We start from the raw sequence: 21,152 nt of genomic DNA on the forward strand, positions 1-21,152 counted from the left end.
AGCACAATGTCCCTTTAGAAATCCTAGGTCTGGAGTTAGACTGGCCATCCTGGGTCAGCCTAGACTAACTCCACCTTTGTTTTGAGTGGACGATTCAAAACAGAAACAGAGAGAGTAACACGTTCTGGCTAAGAAAAGCTTCACTCGTTCAAACGAGATGCAGAGGGATTCCTAACATCTTCACCAGACTTTTACTGAGCAGCCAGCACCGAAGAGCTTTTTTTGTCACAGTGGCAGACACTTTCAGCATCTGAGTGCCGATAAATCTGAGTTTGTACCCTTAGTCCATTAGACAAGGTTGCTTTTTGGCAAATTCCATGAAATAGAAATGCTGGGGGTAGCCTCTATTACTCTTCAACAGTTTATGGAAATGTTACCTTGATTTTGCCAAAATGTGAAAAATAGTAACAGAAGCCCATGTGCCAAGGAGCTAGTTAATTATCTTACTAGAGTTTGGGTTTAGAATGGAATCTGCAAGTTTTAACCTGAGAGAAATAGGCAGTCTCCCCTCCCCAAACCAAAACAAATCATAAATCCATTGTCTGAATAAAAGTATTCTGTGGATACTACTGGCATGACTGATTTTAAAGCATTTTTATAACTATGTAACTCATAGTACCTGCATTTAGTTTAACTCTCGAAGCCATTAATCCTTTATATGGATTAAACTTCTTTGAGACTTTATATATATATATATATATGAATGAGAAAATAGGTTTTAATACGCACTTTTTTCCTTTTTTTCTTTTTTCTTTTTTTTTCTTTTTCATGTAAATATCTGCTTCTTTCTTTGCATATGTGTTATTTTTGGTAAAATGCTTATCCATGTCCATTCCGTAGGCACGCCTTACTACAAACTGGTAACTAGCTACCATGGAAAAAGTCTGTGTGACAACATTTTCTTGTGTGTCAGATCCCCCCACTCTTCCTTTGTGGGAATAATCCCACTAACTTCAGTGAGACAAGACACCTAAGACAAATAAGGGTTTGACCCATTATATTCCTATGAAAGTCTAGTTGAACATCTGCAGTATGTTAAAAGTCAACTGTTTTATTAAAAGTGGTACCCAAGTACAGACTAAGTGCTAAAAGACTAATGAAGACTAATAGCTGCAAAGAAAACACTCTACCTTAGTCTGAGGGTGTGGATGCCAGGCTTGCTAAATATTTACACAACTAACCATCAAGAATGGGCCTGTAATAATTGTCTAAATATTTATTTACAGGTTTACAAATTAAAAGCCAAATCCTTTTTCCACTAATGTCAATGGGAGCTGCAACATTGGCGTTGGTGGAATCAGGGGTTTGATCGAGAAGAATAGTTTTTCAAGTGTTTGATTTTTTCGGGGTAAAAAAAACCCTGTTTCTTGTATCCTTTTAGAACACAGCTAAGGAGAAAACAAAATTTAAACGACTCCACTGGATTGATGTTATAAGTCTAATGTAAACCTACAAAGCGGGAACATTGAGTTAAGGCTTGAAGCTGATTAGTTTCTAGTTATAAGTGGAAGGATAAGAAAAGTACAAGGCAAACAATTCCTTTGGAGAGAGAAAGTATATTTTGATTACCTCTTCCCTTTATTGTAAAATCATTCCTCACCACACTATGAGTGGACTCCAAGCATCATTGTTAGCAAGTAAGTCACAAGAACCAAAGCTGAAGTATGGATAAAGCAGCAAGATCATAACACATCAAAGTATCATATACACTGAAGAAATTACTCAGCGTCCTTAGGTGTGGGTTGGTTTTTTTTCCTATAAAAACTTGATCTATGTAGGACTTCATTCACATGGACACTAACAATGAGGAAGTATTTGCTTTGGCGGTAGTGGATCGCACATCTGCTTAACTTCTTTTGTGATTTCTTTAACATAAGGTTTCTCTGTGTGGTACAGATGTGAATCAGGTAGCTTTTTTTTCCCCCTGCTACTGAGGTGTTCGGTGGTCGCTCTCTGCTGGGGTGCTTGTTTCATTGACTTTGCCACGCAAATCCATTGCTTAGAAGAGCAGGCTTCGTTTTTGGACCGGTTTGGTGGGTCTTTTTACTCATTATCAGTCAGCATAAATAATAAATCCAGAAAATGTGCTGTATTTGTTGTTGTTTCCTCCATGTGCTTTTCCTCCATCTAATTTAATGTAAACTTCGTCTCCTGGCTCCAGATGAAGAACCACGCTGTTACTGGCGTAGTCGTAGTTCTGATCAGCATCCTGAGCAATGGCACTAGCACGAACCTACATAAAATACACAACGAGCGGTTAAGAAAACTCAGACAATTCTTCCTGCGTGGTGAGATTAAAGCACACCCTCAGCATCTCATTCAGCATGCGAAGCTGACGCTTTGACTGTCTGGCAACATACTTTGCAGGGTGTTTTCCCCACGGTTACTGCTTATTTTCTCCTACCAGACAACATTTGAGACTAAGGCAATGACGAGCTCCTTTCTCAGTCATCTGGCTCCTACACAACTGTTTGCACGCCTGTAAATGTTTGGAGCCTTTTTAAATCTGTGCGTACTAATAGCTGGAGTTGGGAGAACTGAACCTGGTCGTGTGCCAGCTCGACATCGGTGCAACTTTTATGTCAGTGGAATTTGATACAGTGAGGCCCTATGGATACCAGGCTGGACTTTTTCCAGGGGTGATTTAATGTTCCAAATAGGATGGTGCTGCAAAAGGAGTCCAAAAAGTACACGCCCACCCATACTCATGCATGGTCCCATGCACACAAGGAGCAGGTAAGGATCCTAGCCCGGGTGTGGAAAAACTGTTACTCCCACATTTCAGTAAGCAAACATCGAATTTCTGTGTGCACATCTGAAAAGTCACAGGCAAGTGGCTATTTGCTTTAAGAGGTTTTGGAATTTACAAGTCATGTGAGGACTTTTCATTTGCAGCTTTCACTGAAACACCGTTTTTTTCCCCAGTTCTCCCTTGGTATTTCCCCGGTGTTTAAATTTGGCATTACTAACAAACTGGACATAATCTGTAATTGCAAGATGTATGTTGGTTTGCAGCAGTGAATAGTCAGTGGTGCTGTTAGTCTCCAAATCATTTATGTATAATTTCACCCTGTTGGGTAAAATATTTAAACATAATTGTATGGGATTTATTTCAGTGTTACACATCACCTGCTTGTTGCTTGTCTTTCTTCTAGCGCAGTTACAGAGCAGTGAGTGATTTAGTGCTATTGCAAACCTGAACTAAGCAATAATGCATGACTTGGCTTACTATATGTGGGATTTTACCTGTTCTGAATTGAAAAAATAGGCTATAAATCACAATTTTCCATGGATTCATTTCAAAGTTTAAATGATAAATTTCCAAATTAAATTTTCATGTGATATGATTTCACATTAATATTGAAATGTTAAAAAGGAGGGGGTTCTTTACTATGCAGGAGCTTATGGTGTTATCCAGCTTAAAAAATGACAGTGGGAATTCCTCATGCATCCCGTGTGAAGAGTGAGAAAGGCTTAAAAGGCTTGCAGTGGCGTGACAGTCTGCAAATATAAACTGATACATGGCATGATGATAAACCACATCTGTTTCAGCACTTCTTGAGCCCGAATTGCCTCCTATTGTTTACAGAGCAGGTCTATTTTGCTGGTGTTTAAGCAATAATTATTCTAAGCACCGGGTATTTCCTCTGGATTAATGACTGGCAGGGTGGAGGTGAAGGGTCTGCACCATTAACCCTGGAAATACCCTCCAAAGAAAACCAGGGGCCGTGAGTGTTGGCAGCGTAAATGGGAAGGAATAAATAAGACTGAAATAGAGAACTAGTATCCTGCATTCTGGCAAGCAAAATGGTTTAAATTACTTTCCAGATTTTCATTTACATCGTAATGAAATGCTACTGGGGGATTTGTCTAAAACGTAGCATTTCTGGGGGTAGCAAAGGGGAGTTTGAATTGTATCCGTGACTATCCTAAGGGAGTCAGCATATGGACACTCACTACAGCAGCGATGGATATTTCATTCTTAAGATTCTAGATTGTGCTGGCTGAAGAAGAAAATGATCCTGGGTATTGGAAGTCCAGAAAGCAAAGCGTAGATCTTACTGCCCTACGTACAGCAACAACTGTCCTGCACACTCCGATGTGCTGTTCTTAGGGGGGTTACCTCCTTGTTTGATTAGCCAGGCCAATTCCTTTTCTAAAGCCTGGGAGAACAGTCCCAAATGAATCCTCAGTCCACTCCTGCAAGAGGGTAAATGTACCTCAAAATTAAAGCGTTAACGAAGTGTGCATTCCCTAAACTGCGTGACTGCTCACCTCACCTTCCGCGAAGCCAGGCTCTCCGGCTGCACACACAGTCTCCCTGAGCTCGGTGAGCTCAGCACTTCCCTGCTCGGGGTTTATAACCAGCAAAGAAGGCGATGTGTTAACAGCCGAGACCTTGAGGTGCCTCCTGTGCGTTGCTTAGGGGGAGGTATTTTTTTCCCTGTTAAGCCATACACTTTCCAAGGCTTTGTTTTTCTTTATTGTCAGAAAACACTGAATCTATGTTTTCTTTGCCAGACTCGGGTTAACGACTTACTTCCAAAATTTCCAAGCTTTCTTAGAAATAATACACATAGTCAGCTGCTGTCACAACATCAGGGTTTAGTGTTTCAAGTGTAAATCATAATCAGAAAAAGACGCTGCTGAATTAAAACTGTGCATGGTTTAAATACTTCGTATGCAGGTATGCACCCAAGCACTTCTCTTTCCATAGGTACAAGTAAATATCTATGTAGAACCCTTGCATTTTATTTTTTTTATATAATATATATGTGAGTTTAATTCGTCTCAGATCTGGCACTTACAGAAATCGTGCTTGGGAACAGTTAGACCGCAGGCTCAATTTAATATTTATAATTGTTACTTTGGAAAAAGTCCTGGCATGTGTTTGTCTTTCAAGGTTTGGGGAAGCAAACACTTACAAACAGGGGTCAAAAATAGATTGTTTTAATCGCAAGTAAAATTATATTCTCTGGGTTGACAGTGTTGCCTTCGCATGAAGAATTCGGCGTGGCTGTATTACACCCTGTTCTGTCCCGGTTTATCGGCTGGGATTCTATTTATGGTTGGCGTTCTCTAATTTAATTAATCGCTGCTGATGTGCTCGTTACTCTGTTTTCACAGCAGCCTCAAACAAAAGGTTACGAGTCACGCCAGATCCGCCTGCTGCCGCCGCTGCTCCCGCCGGCGCCGAGCGCGGAGGGTCGCGGAGCGGCTCGGGGCTCGCCGCGCCGGCCGCGCTTCGCGGGGGAGGAGACACGCAAACGAACGAGCCCCTCCGCCACCTGCGAGGCACGGCGGGGACACGGCGGCCGATTTTCAGTCCTAGGGACACCGCGTAGAGCGGACCGACGCCCCCTCCCAGCCCTTCCCCCGGCCCACCCCGCCCGAGGGTGAAAAGCCGGGGGAGAGCGGCCGGCGCTGGGCTCCGGGCTCCCCGGGGAAAGCCGGTGGCCCGGCCCCGTAGCTCCCGGCGTGCCGGGGCAGCTCAGGCACCGAATGACCTGTTGAGCGGCTGCTCGTCCCTCACCCCCTCGACCCACGGGGAGACGGGGGACCGGCGGGAGCCTCGCCGAGCTCCGGGGGACGCGGGAAAGCCCGGGCACACCGAGCAGGAGGGATGTCAGACACCCCTGCGGTGCCGCTAAGCGCTATCCTAATTCCAGCCCGCTGCTGTTAACTACCTATGGAAGGAGCGCAAAATCGCCAAGAACGGCTCCTCTGGGACAATGTTACAGGCACAGCCTCTGCGAGCGCGGAGGCAAGGTTTATCCTAATTAAAATGGATGATTCCTCTGTATTTCAGACAGCAGCGTCGCAGTGTCTTTAATTACTTTGAAGGTTTCCATCCTCCCGCGGGGTGCCGACAGACGTCGGGCCGGGCGCTCGGTGTGCCATCATCGCACGGTCCTTCCCCGGCTCGCCTAAGGGCGAGCTCCGCGGATGCCGAGCTCACGCCGTTACCCGCTTTCCCGGGCAGAGGGAAACCTCCCTCCCCGCCGGGGGCTGAGCGTGTCACAAGCGGCGCCCCGCTGCGTGAGAGCCCCGTCCCGTGGCCGCTTTCCTCCCCCGCATCTCACCTTTCCCCGCACAGGACCACCCTCTCTTGAGCTCACCCGCTGCTCCGGCTTCCCTTCCTTCCCGGGGAGTTTTCCCGGCCCCGGGGGAACACCCGGCCCCGGCCGGGGCTCCGCTAGCCCCCAAGGGGGCAGCGCTACCCGCACGACCGCCCCGACTGCTCCCCGCTGTCGTCCCGGCCGGGCTGAAGGCAGGGCTCCCGGCCGCGGGCTGCCTGACACGGCGGCCGGCTCCGGACGGGGCGGGGGCGGACGCCGGCCAAGTGCCGCTCTGCCCGCAGGCCAGCCCGGATAGCGGGGTGGGAACGGGCGACGGCGGCGTGGCTCTCGGGGAGAAGAATGCCTTGAGCCCGGGTGGCTTCGGCTCTGCGCGGAACCCCCGTCCTCTCCGGGGGTCCTTGGGCACCCGCGGCGGAGCGGGGCAGCGCACCGCGCCTCGGCCCCAGCGCTGCCCGCAGGGTTCCCGCCGGCTGCGGAGCGGCGGGGGGCAGCCCCCTCAGCTACCCCGGCGGCTCGCCCTGCCCGCCCGCCGCTCGGGCCCCACTCCCCCGCCCCGCGCCGCCTCCAGCGGCCGCCCGTTTCCCCTCCCCGCCCGCTTCCCGCCCTTCCCGCTCCGCTCCGCCCGCTCCCCTTACGGCACCCTCTCCCTCGGGGAGTCCGGCTCCGCCCGGAGCCTGCTGTCCTCACGGCACCCGCTCTCTCGGGGATTCCGGTTCACCCGCCGGGCGCCCGCTCCCCCGGGGAACCCAGCTCGCCCCGGGCGCCCCTGCCTCCCACGGCACCTGCTCCCTTCAAAGAGCCCGACTGCCCCGGGGCACCTGCGGCCCTCAAGGAGCCCTACCCCCATCCCGGGTGCCCGCTCCCCTCACGGTACCCGACTTCTCTCCGGAAGCCCGGCTTCCCCCGGGCGCCCGCTGCGCTCATGTCCCCGGCTCCCCCCGGCGCCCGGCGCGGCGCCCACCTGGTTGTTCTTGCAGAGGTCGGCCCACATGCTGGTGCCGTCGCCGCCCCGCATGAGCACATGGTAGGTGAAGAAGTAGATGCCGGGGATGGAGCAGGTGAACTTGCCGGTGGTGGGGTCGTAGTGGTTCCCCAGGTTGGTCACCACGTCGTCGAACTTGAGCACTTCGTAGCCCTCGTGCTGCCGCTTGAGGCCGGCGTAGAAGGCGATCTTGGGGACGGTGCTGTAGGTGGCGGCGCTGATGGCCCCCGCCGCGTTCAGCCCCGGTGCCCCGGGGGGACCCGGCAGGCCCTGCCGCCCCGGCTCGCCCTTCTCACCCGGCGGCCCCACCGGGCCGGGCGGCCCCGGTTCCCCCGGGGGGCCGCGGGGCCCCGCTTTGCCCGGCCGGCCGGCCTCCCCCTTGGGCCCTTGGATAAAGGTGGGCAGGGACTGCATGAGGCCGCGGTCGGGCGTGGCCGCCGTGCTGGGCGCCTTGGTGCCGCCGTAGGGGTCGCAGACCATGCGGCAGGTGCCCAGCATCTCGTAGTGCGCCGAGGTGCCGGCCGAGCTGACCAGCACCGGGATGAGGATGACCAGCAGCAGCACCATCACCACCCCCAGCGCGCCGGCCGCGATCAGCCGCCGCCTGCTGCCCACCAGCCGGCTCAGCGCAGGGCGATCCTCTTGTCTGCTTTTGGACAAAATCTTGATGGTTGGTCGGGAACCTCCTCAGAGCCGAAAAAACGCCGAGCCCGCCCGAGCTCGGCTCCCCTGGGGCTTCGCCGCCCTCCCGCTGCCGGTGGCGGCGGGGGCTCCCGCGGGTCGCGGCGCTCCGCTGCAGCCGCCGGGCGGGCGGGCAGGCGGGCGGGAGGGAGGGAGAGAGCTGCCGCCGCGCCCCGGCCGCCCGCACTTTTATGCTCCCGCTGGCGATCGACTTTTTTTTTTGCAGGCTGTGCCAGTCCGAGTCAACTTTCCCTGGAACTTGCCTTTCCTCTCGCGATCGCCCCGCTCGCCGCCTCGCTCGCTCTTTTTTTTTTTTTTTCGGTTTTTTTTTTTGTTTGGTTTGTTGTTTTGGGGTTGTTTTCGCAGAGACGACAGTCCTCAGCGGGGACGCGCCTCCCGGCCGCCCCGCGACCGCCCCGCTGCCCGCCGCCGAGAGCCCGCGATGCCGCGCCGCGCCGGAGCCGGAGCTGGAGCCGGAGAGAGAGCGGGATCCTGCCCGGGTGCCACCTGCCAGGAGAGGAGGAGGCTGACGAGCGCGCTGGAGCAATTTATAGGCACCCAAAAGCGCAGGGGAAAGGGGAGCTGCTTTGGCATCTCATTCCAGCATCTGCTCTGCTCTTCCCACTCACAGAGAGTTTGGCATTACTCTGGCAGTGTGGGAAATATATATTTTTTTCCTCTCTCCCTCCCCCACCCCTCCCGCAAACGGATGAACTGAAATCGTGAGCCTCACTCACTAGCTGCATCTTGCGATGACAGCTCTTTCTGGAGCAGACCAAAAGGAAGAGATGTGCTCAGCAGCCTCTGGGTACCCTTCAGGTCACCGATCGAGCATTTAAAGGTCAATCCACCTCCTGCTTAACGCTTCCCCGAGGCTGCCCTGCCATGTTAGTGGTTGTTTGGGTTTGGGGTTTGGTTTTTGATTTGGACATACCGCTTTAAATGTAGGGATGCTTTAAAGTTACCGATTGTCCAAGAGGAAGTTATTTGAAAATATACCTCCCACCTCGCAGAGTAATAGAGATTAACATCTCTCACCGTTTCGGATGTCCCTCTCCCCCCCACCCCGCCCCGATTACAACTATAAAGCTAGAGAAGGGAACGGCTCTTCCCGGGAATTAAAACTGACGCACTCGTCGCCGGCTGCAGTGTTTCCCGGCGTTAGAGCCAGCCGCCGCTTTGCTGGCAAACGGACACCGAGGGAAAGAGCTCCCTTTTGTTCAGCAGCCAAAGGAAAGCGCGGGGCATATGCAGATCAACAGATGCCTGGACCTGAGGGAAAGGTCTCTCTGGCTCAACTCGGGGGCAGCAAAGTGTTCTTGTCAGGTCCTGGGTTTTTTCTTCTATTTTTCTTTTTTTTTTTAAAGGTTTCTTCTCCCCCTCTGAGGACTGGTGGGCACCTCTGTGACTGAGTGGGAAGGTGAATGTGCAATATTAGTGGCATTTCTCCTGAGAAAATATTAAGGAACTTGTCCTGCTCGCAGATATACAAGGTACACAAAGAGCTGTTTAAATAAACAAACAGAATTGATTCCTAAATCATACTTCTGTATTCAGGAGCAATGGACGTCAATCAAACGTGGGTGACATTTGCCTGTCAATACAGGGATGATGGCTGGAAAGAGTGTGACTTATTACAGCAAGGCAAGAATCCGAAATGAGTAACAGCAGCAAATAGGACAACAACCAAATAATAGCATCTCCAGCGATGATCAGAGGGCTGTGATCTTGTCTTGGATTTTATTAGCATGAATCCCTTCTCCCCATACCCGTTCCCTTTTCTTTTCTATTCCGCAACACAATAAGGTCAAACAAGCAGGCAGTGGGAAACAAAGATTCATTGATTCTTCCTTTTAAGCAGAAATGTCAGCAGCTCCTTTTGCTCTTTCCTGAGAGATTCAAAGGCAGCAAGTGTGCCTGTGCCACATAGACATGGGCCAGCCCAGCTCCTTATCTCCTCAGAAAACTCCTGATAAAGCTTCAATTTCCCACACTTGTAAATAACTGCCCCCCCCACTCTCCCCCCCCCCTTTTTTTTTTTATTTCTTTCTTCCTTTTTTCTTTCCTCTAATTCGGTCTTTAAAAAATTCTTTATCTGGCACGGACATGAGCTAGCCAGTTCCTTCAGCTAAGGGCTCCCCCTCAAGACCTGGGAAGGCAGCCGAGCACTCTTTGAGGATGATGTTTGTATCTCATTGCTCTCCTCACCCCACAGGAAAGGGCTTTCAGCCCTGCTCTTTCATCTGGGCAGGGAGGAAAAGAAAAGTTGTGCCAAGAGCCAGGCTGTGTCTCAGCCTGTAGCTGGGCCCTTGAGGTGTTGTGTTTAGTCATCCTTAACCAGGCAGTTACAGGACATCAGGATGTGTGTACACCTCCATTGCAAGGGCCGTGTTGCACATTGGGAAAACAGCAAACCCCTTTTGTTCGACTGGGCACAGACCTACCGGGGTCTGTTGAGCTGGGTGATTCACTGGCATCGAGCACACTCTCACTTCCTTACTCCAGCTATGATAAGCCTGGTTTCTAAAGCAAGGTCCTCCTGTACCAACCATGCTTACCTTCTCTGTAGACAGTTTTATCTTTGTGCACGTGGCCAAGAGAGCTCATTCACTCTCAACTATGATTTTGTGATTCTATGATTCAGCTCTCAGAGACTTTCTCCCAAGGAAGGGGGAGCCACAAAAAACACAGCCCAAGCAAGCAGAATTGAGAAAATGGGGCAAGCATCGGTGCTGCGATGTCAGTGGAGCTTCTATGTTGGCTGGGAACATAACCTGGGACCTCGAATGCCAGACCAGTGCTTTAGTTAACAGATTATCCCTAGTCCCCAAGGAAAGGTATATATATTTCCAAGGAAACTAAGAAAGGCAAATGGAAGGTCTCAGAAGTTATGTACAGGAGGTCTCCATAGTCTGGAGCAAAGTTAACGTAAATGTAGAAACCTCCTTTTACCCTGGGACCTTTGTTTTCCTGAAGCTGCATGTCAAAGCATTGATTTGCTGTAATTAAGGCTTGGGTAGCATTTATGGTATAATATAATCTCCTCTCCATACTAAAGGCTAACAGCCGAGATTGACAGTCTATTCTTAATATAACCATTGTCCCTACGTGAGCTGCTGCCACTCTCAACATGTTCTGTTTCTTTGTATTTTCAAGGGCCTCTTGCAGGCTTGCTCCAGCCTTTCAGCCCCTTTGCCTCCCTCCCTGTTCTTTTCAGGCCTTTACGCATTCAGACCCGCAGTTGGTGTTCAAGCTGCATCCCCTGCAGCTTCTGCCATTTGAAGCAGCCTTCTCACAGCTCTTTTCCTTGCTGACTAATTAGTTAATGTTCATACAGTGCCTTAAAGATGCACAGCGTAACACGCATGTCCATTTAACGTGTGTGCCATTGCCTCAGCACCGACACAGGGGAAACTGGAGAAAACCCTGCAAGAACACATCCACTGGCACACAGCTGCAGGCACAAAATGGCTCCTTATGCCCACAGTGCTGAATTCTCAGGAAAATTCCCAGGAAAAAACACTCCATGAGGAAGGGCAGCCCTTTCCCAGCTACTGTGAGCAGGAGTAACGTGGAAAAAGGCATATGCCGAGTCAAGGAGTGTTTGAACGCTGTGCCAAGTTCCATAGTGCTTCTGCTCACTCCTATCTGCATCTGTTTTGCTCTTGCTTATATTTTAGCTCTTTTTAAAAAAATTATTTTAGAGAAGCATTTTGAATTTCAGTCAACTCAAAAATTAAGGCTTTGCTACACCATACCTTTATAAAGACTGGCTCAACTATACATGTGAAGATTAGCATTTCAGCCTGGATACCAGTGGTATGGCCAAGGAATGACCTACATTAACTTCAACAAGTGGGTTCAATGCCTCAAAATAAAATATGTCATAAAAGGAGAAAAATATTTATATTATTATGAATGGTGACATGGTGGTGGGACCTTTGCTGCTATCCTAAATCGTTCCTGGTGTCCTGTTTCAGATCTGTTCACCCAGTTTGCTAAAGTCTGAGGGCTGGTGCATGTGTCATGCAGGACCTGGAAAGGACCGTATCCCGCATCCTGCACCAGTTTTGGTAGAAGCTCATACAGGCAGCAGTAACTAAGCGCTCCCAGCAACTTGTTTTGGTCAGCATGACTGAAGACCATCTGTATTTGTGGTGAGGCAAGCTGCCTGCTGGATTCTTTCATGGAGGGAAAACCGGCTTTGGCGCAGAACAGAAAAATGATTTTGCTGATTTTTCAGAAGCTTTTACCTGTCCTTTGGAATGTAGGAAGCCCTTCTGCAGGGTCTTCTCTGCTGCTCAGGGGCTTCAGACTTCTTTTTGTGTGTGCACAACTGGAAATATTCTAGATTATGTTTTATCACAATTGATAACGCGTTTTTGCTAGCACTGGGGAGATCGGCCTCCGAACCTGGAAGTGAACAGGAAGATGATCCAAAGAAAATACATCTGGCCTTGAAAGGGTTACAATCCACTTTCCAAAAACAAATGAGGGAGGGATTCAGGGAAGGCTGTCACTGAAGTGACAGGGCTCGACAAGGAGAATTTGCAAATAAATTCCCCATATCGCTTCCTTTTTAGTTTTTAATCTGCAAAGATCAGTGAAACATGACTGGTTACTGGGGGTAGAGGTGGGGAGAAATTAAAATGGAAAGATCTGTACCTGGGACATGTACATGTTCTGACTGGCAAATTACAAGAAATACAAAACCACCACCCTGTGTGTAAAACCAAGTCCTAAACACATAAGGAGCTAAAGATTACACATTCAACTGACCAAGCACAAAGATACAAAATAATCGTGTGTGACACTTGATAATTGGCAGCATAACCAGCAGTCATTAACCATAAAATATTCTCATAATTGCAGGTGCCCTTGTTTACGCCCAAGACTGAACCATTAGTTGCAAGCATCAAAGATTGCTCTTGCACATTTTCCCTCCCTTTCCCCATGTGTGCCTGCAAATCTGCTTGTCTGTCTTCTCTCCCCTCTCTCTCCTGATCTAAGGTGGTAAATTAAAGCTGTAGTGATGCATGGGAAACGTATGGTCAACTTTGGGAGTGTTTTCTGGTAGTGATTGTAGTGTTTCTTCTCCAGCTCCAGTGGAGCCTGACCAATTGATCATTCTTGCACGGGTGATGGTGTACAACTGCAAGAGCTGCACCAAAGGTTGGCTTCACAGTCTCTGGGGAAAGCTGCACCCACTGAGACCCTTCTTCTGATCTGTTACCCCTTCCAAGTGACAGACCCGTGCTTTCCTTCGCAGGGAGAGCTGCAATTCCCACAGTTTCTAGTGAGGCCACCCAACGCCAGGGTGCTATGGAGCTGCCATTGAGCAATGCTTGTACAGACCAGTAAATGCCTCTTCCGCAGACAGCCTCAACCTGCCAACAAGCGCACTGCAGTCCACACAAGGACTTGTTTCATACAGCACTTCCACCAGCTTTTTCCAGTGCCCCAGGGAGCACGACCTCCCCTGCTTGCAGCTCACAGTCTGGGTCAGCTGTATGTGCTGAAAATGTCCTTTTTTCTCAACAACCCTCCACTCCTGTAGGATGGGAATCTTACCCCATCACCCTCTTTTGATGGAGAGGTCTTGGCTTCTGCAACCACCTATGTAGCAACACCAGCAGTTTCAGGCAGGCTTTCTGCTTGATCTCCCTTTAACTCCTTGATTGAAATCCACAGCAGATAACCTGTCATAAGCAGACATGCAGAAGCACTCACAATGTTCATTAATAAACCCCAAAATGTAGAGATATCCATAAGTGCTATTGCATCAAGGAGTACTGCTAATAGTGGAGGATACAGTGTCTGCATTCTTATGAAGATGTAAATAGTAAATACAAAGGGGTGGAAGATAAATGCCTCTAACGTGGGAGTAAGATTAAACAACCACTTTGTCCCTGCTTAAAACTATACCAATAAGCAAAGGCATAAATCATGTTGTGCCTCTATTAAAAATTATGTCACTTGTTCAAGTCAATCGGGAGAAGATTTCTAAGTGATTTGCCTATGAGTGTGGTTTTGGTTACTTTTGAAATGGTCATTAGACTGCCAACACTATTAGTTAGGAGAAAAAAGCAATAGCAGAGACAAGCTTTTCTGAACTATCATCTGTGATTTACCCTACCTCCTTCAAACCCTAAAGACTCCCTTTCCATTGTTCTACCAACCCAGAAATCTTCTGGTGTTTCATACCAGAGTCCTTTATATTCATCAGGAGGTTGATGGATGGGCAATAAGAATGGATAGCTGGGAGTGGAAAACTCAAAATTAAAATCCCCAGAGTGGCAAGATGCCCAAGAGATTTATTTTTTCTTCTGTCATCCCCTCAACTGATTTTCTTTTTGTGCCTGGTTATTGATTTCTGGAGTAGTTAATGGTGTAATTTACTTTGCAAATTGCAATTATTTCTGATTATTCATTTTTCTTCCTATATGTTCCATCAATTAAAGCAGGAGACTCTTTGATCCCAAACAAAGTGTCACACAGTGGACTTTGGCGTGATCCTGCAAGATGCTCTGCCTTTGATTATTATGGTAGGCAACTGTGCTCAGAATTTTTGAAATTTGGCCTTGCATCATTTTAAAAAAACCACCATGTTGCAATCTGTAGGCTTGATCCATCACAAATTAGGAATAGTTCCACTGAAGTAAGTTGTAAACTGAGAAGTTAACTAATGCATGTGAGATCAGAACTGGCTCTGCCCTTGGCATGGCGTTCAGAGATCTGCAAAGCACAGGGAGTTGCAAGGGGTGCTCTCCTCCCCAAGAGGGACTGGTTGTGCCTGCACAGTTAGGAAGGGACCAGGACATTTCCTCATGGCATTGTGGAGATCTGAGCTATGTGGAGGAACCACTGTGTGTGTTTCCTGGCATAATGTCTTACCAGAGCCATTATTAACACTCTATCCCATACTGGATGTCGCTTCAGGATTGGTATTTGTGAATATATCTTACGTCTGTGCATTTAGCATCAGCAATAAAAAAAAGGCTGCAGATTGGAGAGAAAAATCGAAGTATTTATCAGCTTCTGAGATGTGCCTGTGAGCTTATGCAATACATACATCTTCAGCTAGGCTGTTGGTATTCTTTCTATACAGCAATGAAACTCCAGTACACATAATTACTGCACAAACCCAAAAGGCATCAGATGAGAGGGGGAATGTGGCTGGCTAGAGGGTGTATGTGCCTACCATCTAGGCACTGAGACCTTCTATGCTCCAGGAAGATGAAATTCCAACTGGAACTTTTTTTCCTTTCATGCAGTGAGACATTATATTTCTGTTGTTAATACACAGAGACACACATGTGCCCTTGCACACACATGCACACAGAAGTAAACCAGAAACGTGTATGTTTATCTGGAATCAGAACAGAACACTAAAACCTGTGGTTATCACCATTCAGCAACCTGATCTTCTGTATATTATTGTTCAAATGTAATCCAAAAAAGCAGGATAATATACACAATATTCCATGAAAATACTCAATCACTGGTGCACACGTGGAGTTACTCTGCTGAGCTAACTGATGGAGTGCCAGGCACTGCCTGCACTTAACACACGAGTGACTCCACTGGCCTGAGAGGAGCCCTTGCTCCTGAGTTACTACACAGTGAAGCTCACTGAACTCCTTATAATACCATTTCACTGCTATTTGTGAGAATAAAATTTAGCCTGGAATCTTCTGCTTAATTAACTTTAAATTGCTAATGTCAGTCTTTAAATATCTGAAAGAGCCGAGAATCTTTTCTCAAATGTAATGCCTGGGAGAGAAAATGAAACAGGAAGAATTTTCACTGAGTGTCCTGATAAATGCCACTTCTTCCTGCAGTGCTGGGAGGACTCTGAGAAGGATATCCGAGGAGAGGACAGTGCCTCTGAGCAGAGTAAGTCTGTCTAACCAGGAGACTGCTGCAGACCTGGGTTACAAAAGGAATGTCATTTCTGGAGAGCAGCACTTCTAGCCATGATGTTGCAGTGATAATATTCTGAGAGAAACATATTCAAGTGTTATTTTGAGAATTCATTTTCAGGCAGGCACAACACAGCACAGAGAGTGTGTCTGCAGGAGGCATCTTTGTACTTCGATGCACGGAGCAGCACTGCAGTGAAGGTGAGCGGCGGCAACTTCAAGGTAGCGTTGACCAAATTCTTCTTCCAGACAGCTTTTCTGGTGACTGTTCCTCCAAATTTTGTCTCCCACCAGGTAGGGATATTAATGTCTTTAAGCACAAACTGCTTTGCTGCCAAATTTTTACTCAGGTTCTTTTATTCAGGAAGTATGGCAAGCAGAAAGCAATATGCTGTCATGCTGCCAAGCGTGGACGCTGTGGGATCCAGCCATCAGACAGCCTGAGTCTAAAGACTTGGAGTCAGAGTTCCCTCTTTATATATTTAATCATCTCTTTAGGGATTATATCCCAGATTATTTTTTACTCTGGGCAAGCATCTATTTGACATTTAACATACATCTTTCAATAGGTTTCCGTTCTTAATTATGTCATTATCACACCTCTTCACTCTATTATACCTTTCTTCATTGTAAAGTGCTAATAAGAAGCTAGGCTGAAGCCAGTAAGTAGGTATTTCAGTGACAGCATCACATCTGGCTTGCCTTCCTCTTACGATGCTCAATGGACAGGTAAAAATACAGGTGGCTTTTCTTTTATTTTCCAGTGGAAATAAACTGGCTCACTGCTGCGACCGCTATGTCATGTTAGTGTCCTTCATCCACCCAACCTCCTTTGCCTGCCCAACTTCAGACAAACAGCACAAATTGCTATTTGTTTTGCAGGGTTCTCTTTCACTTGTTCAGAGGAGAGATCCTAGTGCAGAGGATGCTGTTACCGCAGGAATGCGAGGGGAAAGCAAATGCAAAACCACCCCATCCCCAGCACTCCAGTCACTCGACAGACTCGCTTGCCTCCACCCTGGACGATCACACCTGCTGTGTTCCTGTTTATACATGTGTTTGTGCCAGGTTTCCAGAGTTTCCTTGTGAGAACACTTTGAATGCCAGTGGGCCCACAGACACTATCCCGCAGCCTGGTCTTTATTCCCTACACATTTCTTTTCATTGTGCTGGTTTATCTTCAATTGCATGAAACTGTAAATGAACTAATTTCCATTTGCTTCAGGTCAGACAAGCTGTAGAACAGTGAAAAGTACAGACAGAACCTGATTTTTGTCACCCTGCAGTTGGATGTGCCACTTGCCCCATGGCAACGGTGACATCATCCCACTGGACAGCTGCTCAGGGCAGAGGATGCTGCACTTGCTCACCCAAGTGCTATTCAGGGGCATCCACAGTGCCAGCAGAGAGCAATGGGGGAAGAAGAAGCAGCAGCATTCCTCCTGCACAGGACACTTGCCAGCGTGTGATGGCAATTGCAGGTAAGCGAGACGCCGCGGCTGAGGGACTCGGTTCTGCAGGAAGGCGTGTGTTTGCCTAGCTCCACATCAGAGCTCTGGGAAGCGGAATAGAGAGCAAAAGTCTGTGGCTGATCTTGCTGAATGGGACAGATGGCAACCCTTGCCAAAAATAGCTTTGCTAGAAGTAGAACACATGGTAAATTGCATTAATTTTAATAATTGCTTTTTATGCTTTGATAAAAACTGGCAAAGACCTGAAGGACCCTCTTCCCAAGATAATTAGCATAGCTCTCCTTGACTGCTCCCCTTTAGAGAGGATGCTGTTTGGAGGCTCTTACGGCTCACAGAATTGAGAAGGATGAGGCTGCCCACTTGTGCCAGGAAAGCAGAGTGCTCGGCTGTGTGTGGGACCCACAGAGAAATCAGCTTAGCTGCTGTTATGTCAAGTAGCTTGAGGCCACTAAAGTAGCGCTGAGTTTGGTCTACAAGGGGCATGGCTTGTCTGCAGTCTGGCAACATCCAGCATCTCTCTGGCCAAAGGATCTTGCAGACTCACACTTTGAAGGAGAACAGATCCAAAGTTTAAAAAAAAATAAAAAAAAATCAACCATCAAGAGGCTTATTCCAAAAGGAAAGGCGTATTTTAAGATTTTTTTAAATTTACTTTTTCCCCAGCAGATATTCAATTTCCTAGCTGCTTTAGGGGAAAGGGAACAGCCAGCGCCTTTGGTCACTGCAAAGGGGACTTTTGCCTACCATGGTGCCAGGTACCACTGTCACTTTGCCATGTGAAAAGGTGCAACGGGAAGAGCTCAAGCAGCTGGTAAAACACACTCATTTCCTACTGCTTCTTAGAACCCCTGGTCAGGAATTAGGGATGGAGACTTGCAAAGATATCCCCACATCAAAGCAACCCCCCCCCAATCCGCCCCGCCCCCGCCCCAGCACAATGGCTGGGCACAATGTCAGAGAGCACCTCACTTACACCACTCACCTCACTATCTCACCAAATTGGTTTGGTCTTCTGCCCAACTACAGCTAAATCAAAACATGGTTCTCCGGCTGCTGGCAGTGTCCAGGCAAGGGGCTGTGCCAGTGACACAAAATTGATTTCTAATTGATGCAGTTAATTTAGGGCATCTGTTGTTCAACTGGGTCTAAAATGACATTTGATTACCCTGGGGATTTCAGCAAACCAGCAATGCCAGCATTTCTTCTTAGTTCTCAGGAATACACAATGCGCTTCCTACTCACGGTGCTTCACTTTTTGATATGAATGAAATATATTCCCTTTTACAGCTAAACAGTGGTCTACAGTCCAGAGCAGAGTCACGCCAGGATACAGTCACAAACCTGTCAGAGCCAGGTAGGCAAAAGGCCAGTGTGTAGAAGTGGCATTTGTCCCTGCTAGATTAGGGGAAACTCACAGAAACTGCAGTTCTGTCCCCAAAAGAGTGCTGTGTGACTGCATCTGAACAGGGATGTTCTTTCTTCTTCCTGCCAGTGCCAGCCTCGGGCAGACAGACAGGATTTGTGCCACTTAACAGCATCCTGGGCTGCTCTCAGTGTGTGACAGAAGAATGGAAACACAGAAATATGAACGTGTGGGGCACACAACGACTGCCCTGAAAGGGGACCTGAGCTAAACCTCGGTGGTTGGTTTGCAGGTGTGATTTGGATGCACTAAATGCTGATTGTTCAAAGTGCTTGGGCAGACAGCTGGAAAAAAAAATCCTGCTAATTCAGGTCTTCTCCAGACACAGGGATTACAGACATGAGCAAACCCTGAGGGTCCTGCTCCTTTTGTGTGGTGAGGTTTGGTTTTTCCCTCCCCAAGCCAGGACGAAAGCAGGTAGGGAGGAGCTCAGCAGGGCCAGGGCGATGCTCTCACCTGGGGAGAAGGCAGCCAGCAGGTCTGTGCTGCGGTGCTCAGAGTGGGGCTGGCACCAGGATCCACAGCCTCTGCCACCCAAAAAGCCTCTCTTCCCATGCCATCCCCCAGCACTCCAAGGATCTGGTCCTTGTGTGCATGTGTGGATTTCGCTGCTGGTGTTATTTGCATTTGGTAATTTTTTAAAGCTCAGTGATTTAGATTGACAAATGTATTCTGATTTCCTAATATGTTTTCTTCACGTTTTTGCTGTGTTTTTCCATAAAAATTATTCTGTTCAGCAGCTCAGGAAAAAACAATCAACAGCTAGAAGGTATACTCCACTTCGGATTTTTGCACAGAATTACAATGCCTCTTCTTCCTCCCCCTGATAAACGTATTTGTCTCTGTGTCTCCCCCACTGGCACTACCCTGTAGCTCCTTGTTTAACTTCATATTCCCATGCCCCTCATGTTTTTGTTGATGTGTTTTCATGAGGTGTACCGGGTCAGTCTCCCACCCTGGTGTTACTTCTACTCCCACTTCTCTCCTACAGCTGCAATACTGTTTAACAGCCTCTCCACAGAGCACCTCGAAGGCTCTTGATGTTTGTATTGCTGCAAGTGTGTGGTGAAGCCCTCTTCAAACACCGCCCTTAGCCGAGAAACACCGCGAGAGGAACAAAGGATGAGGGAGAAGTGGACATACTTCAGCGAATGCTGCAAAAAGGATGAGGTATTCTGGAGCTGCAGGGTTGAAACATTTGACTGCATCACAGGCAGCAGATGAGGACAAATTTCTGACTTTTCTGCAAACCTGTGGGTTTTCACTGTAACTGTAGATGAATGTCTCAGTGTGTCAGGAGATGAGAAATCTTAGAAACACCAACAGAATACCAAAATCGCTGCAAGGAAACAGAGCTGATTCACTTTCTTGCCTTTCTTAGTAATCAAAGAGGTTGCTTCTGATAGCTTGCTTTGTCATTTCTCTCCCAGAAATTAGCAGCTTTATTTGAATTACTATGAAGATGCTGAATCCAAGGGGGCAGTGGGATGACTGCACAAACTGTGTTTCGGGACTGACTGGGGCTGACTAAGCCCCCAGCTGGGGCATGTATCCATCAGAGCCACCAGCCTGTCCTTGCAGGTCCCCTAACTGCAGAAACCCAGGTAGGCACAGGTGGGATTTCTGAAAAGTGCTGAAGTGAGTGCTGCTACACCTATACTGCTGTTGGGCAGGTTTGCCTGGTGGCAGACAAGTCATTCTGCAGTGGATAATTAAAAGGATCAGCTAATAGAGAGCGTCCATATAATGCATGATGAGTGAGGGAGCTTTGTTAACTGGGAGCTATTTCCAGAATGACGGATACAAAGTTATTTAAGCATTCTAGGCAGAAAATTCCCTTGTTAATCCATCATTGGTGAATTTTTGTCGTGATACTATGAACAGGCTACATCACTTCTGGGGATGGTGCCCAAACTTCTGTTTAGAGCCACATTTCTGGACTCTGCAGAGGGGCAGATTTGCCCTGCAAGCTCAGGTTGGATACAGGCTTTCTGTTTAGGAGGGGAGAACCTGAAAACATCACTGCTCTGAGCTGAGCCCCATTCAAAGATTCACAGTCAGTCAAGTCTTGTGACTGGCTCCAGAGAGGAAGAGGGGGAAGAAGAGACGCCGAGATGGGCTCCACAGAAGGCTCTCTGCTCACTGCTAGGATGGCTACAGAAGGAAACCTGCTCATTGCCACTATAAAAATGTTACTGAGAATTTTTTCTGGACCTGAGTGCTAGCACTCCAGTGCTCAACTGTCATGAGAGCACAGATTCTCTGTATATGATAAATCATCATGCGTAATGTGTTTGTCCATTTTTTTCCCCAAAATTTTACAGAATGGTCAAACTGCAAAGAATTATAAATACAGATCCAAATCTTTCCTTGTCTCAAACACTCTGGCATCTTCTCCCTGGTTTATTTGCTAATTTCTGAGCCAGATCCTCTCTGCAGAATTACTCATCCACCAGTCCTTGCAGCGGGGTGAGAGGCAGGCAAGGCAGTGGCTGGTGCAGGTTGCATGGCTGCCTGTGTGCTGGACACTGCGCTCCTTGTCCTGGTCCTGAAGCTTTGTTCCTGACATCTCTTAACTCCTACTCTGGTGCA

General features: G+C 48.1%; 1 protein-coding gene across 1 annotated transcript; it reads right to left on the minus strand.

Moving 5' to 3' along the window:
• Positions 1-2,053: 2,053 nt before the first annotated feature.
• Positions 2,054-7,653, minus strand: C1QL3 (complement C1q like 3; the record flags this gene model as incomplete). Its single annotated transcript, XM_084280484.1, has 2 exons — positions 7,042-7,653; positions 2,054-2,233 (listed from the first exon to the last, which is right to left on the minus strand). Exons 1-2 carry the CDS (start codon positions 7,627-7,629, stop codon positions 2,054-2,056), a joined length of 768 nt encoding a protein of 255 aa, XP_084136610.1. The 5' UTR covers positions 7,630-7,653.
• Between the last annotated feature and the right edge of the window lie 13,499 nt (positions 7,654-21,152).

This window comes from Gallinula chloropus (assembly GCF_964237585.1).
Source record: "Gallinula chloropus genome assembly, chromosome: 2".
NCBI classification, from domain to species: domain Eukaryota; kingdom Metazoa; phylum Chordata; class Aves; order Gruiformes; family Rallidae; genus Gallinula; species Gallinula chloropus.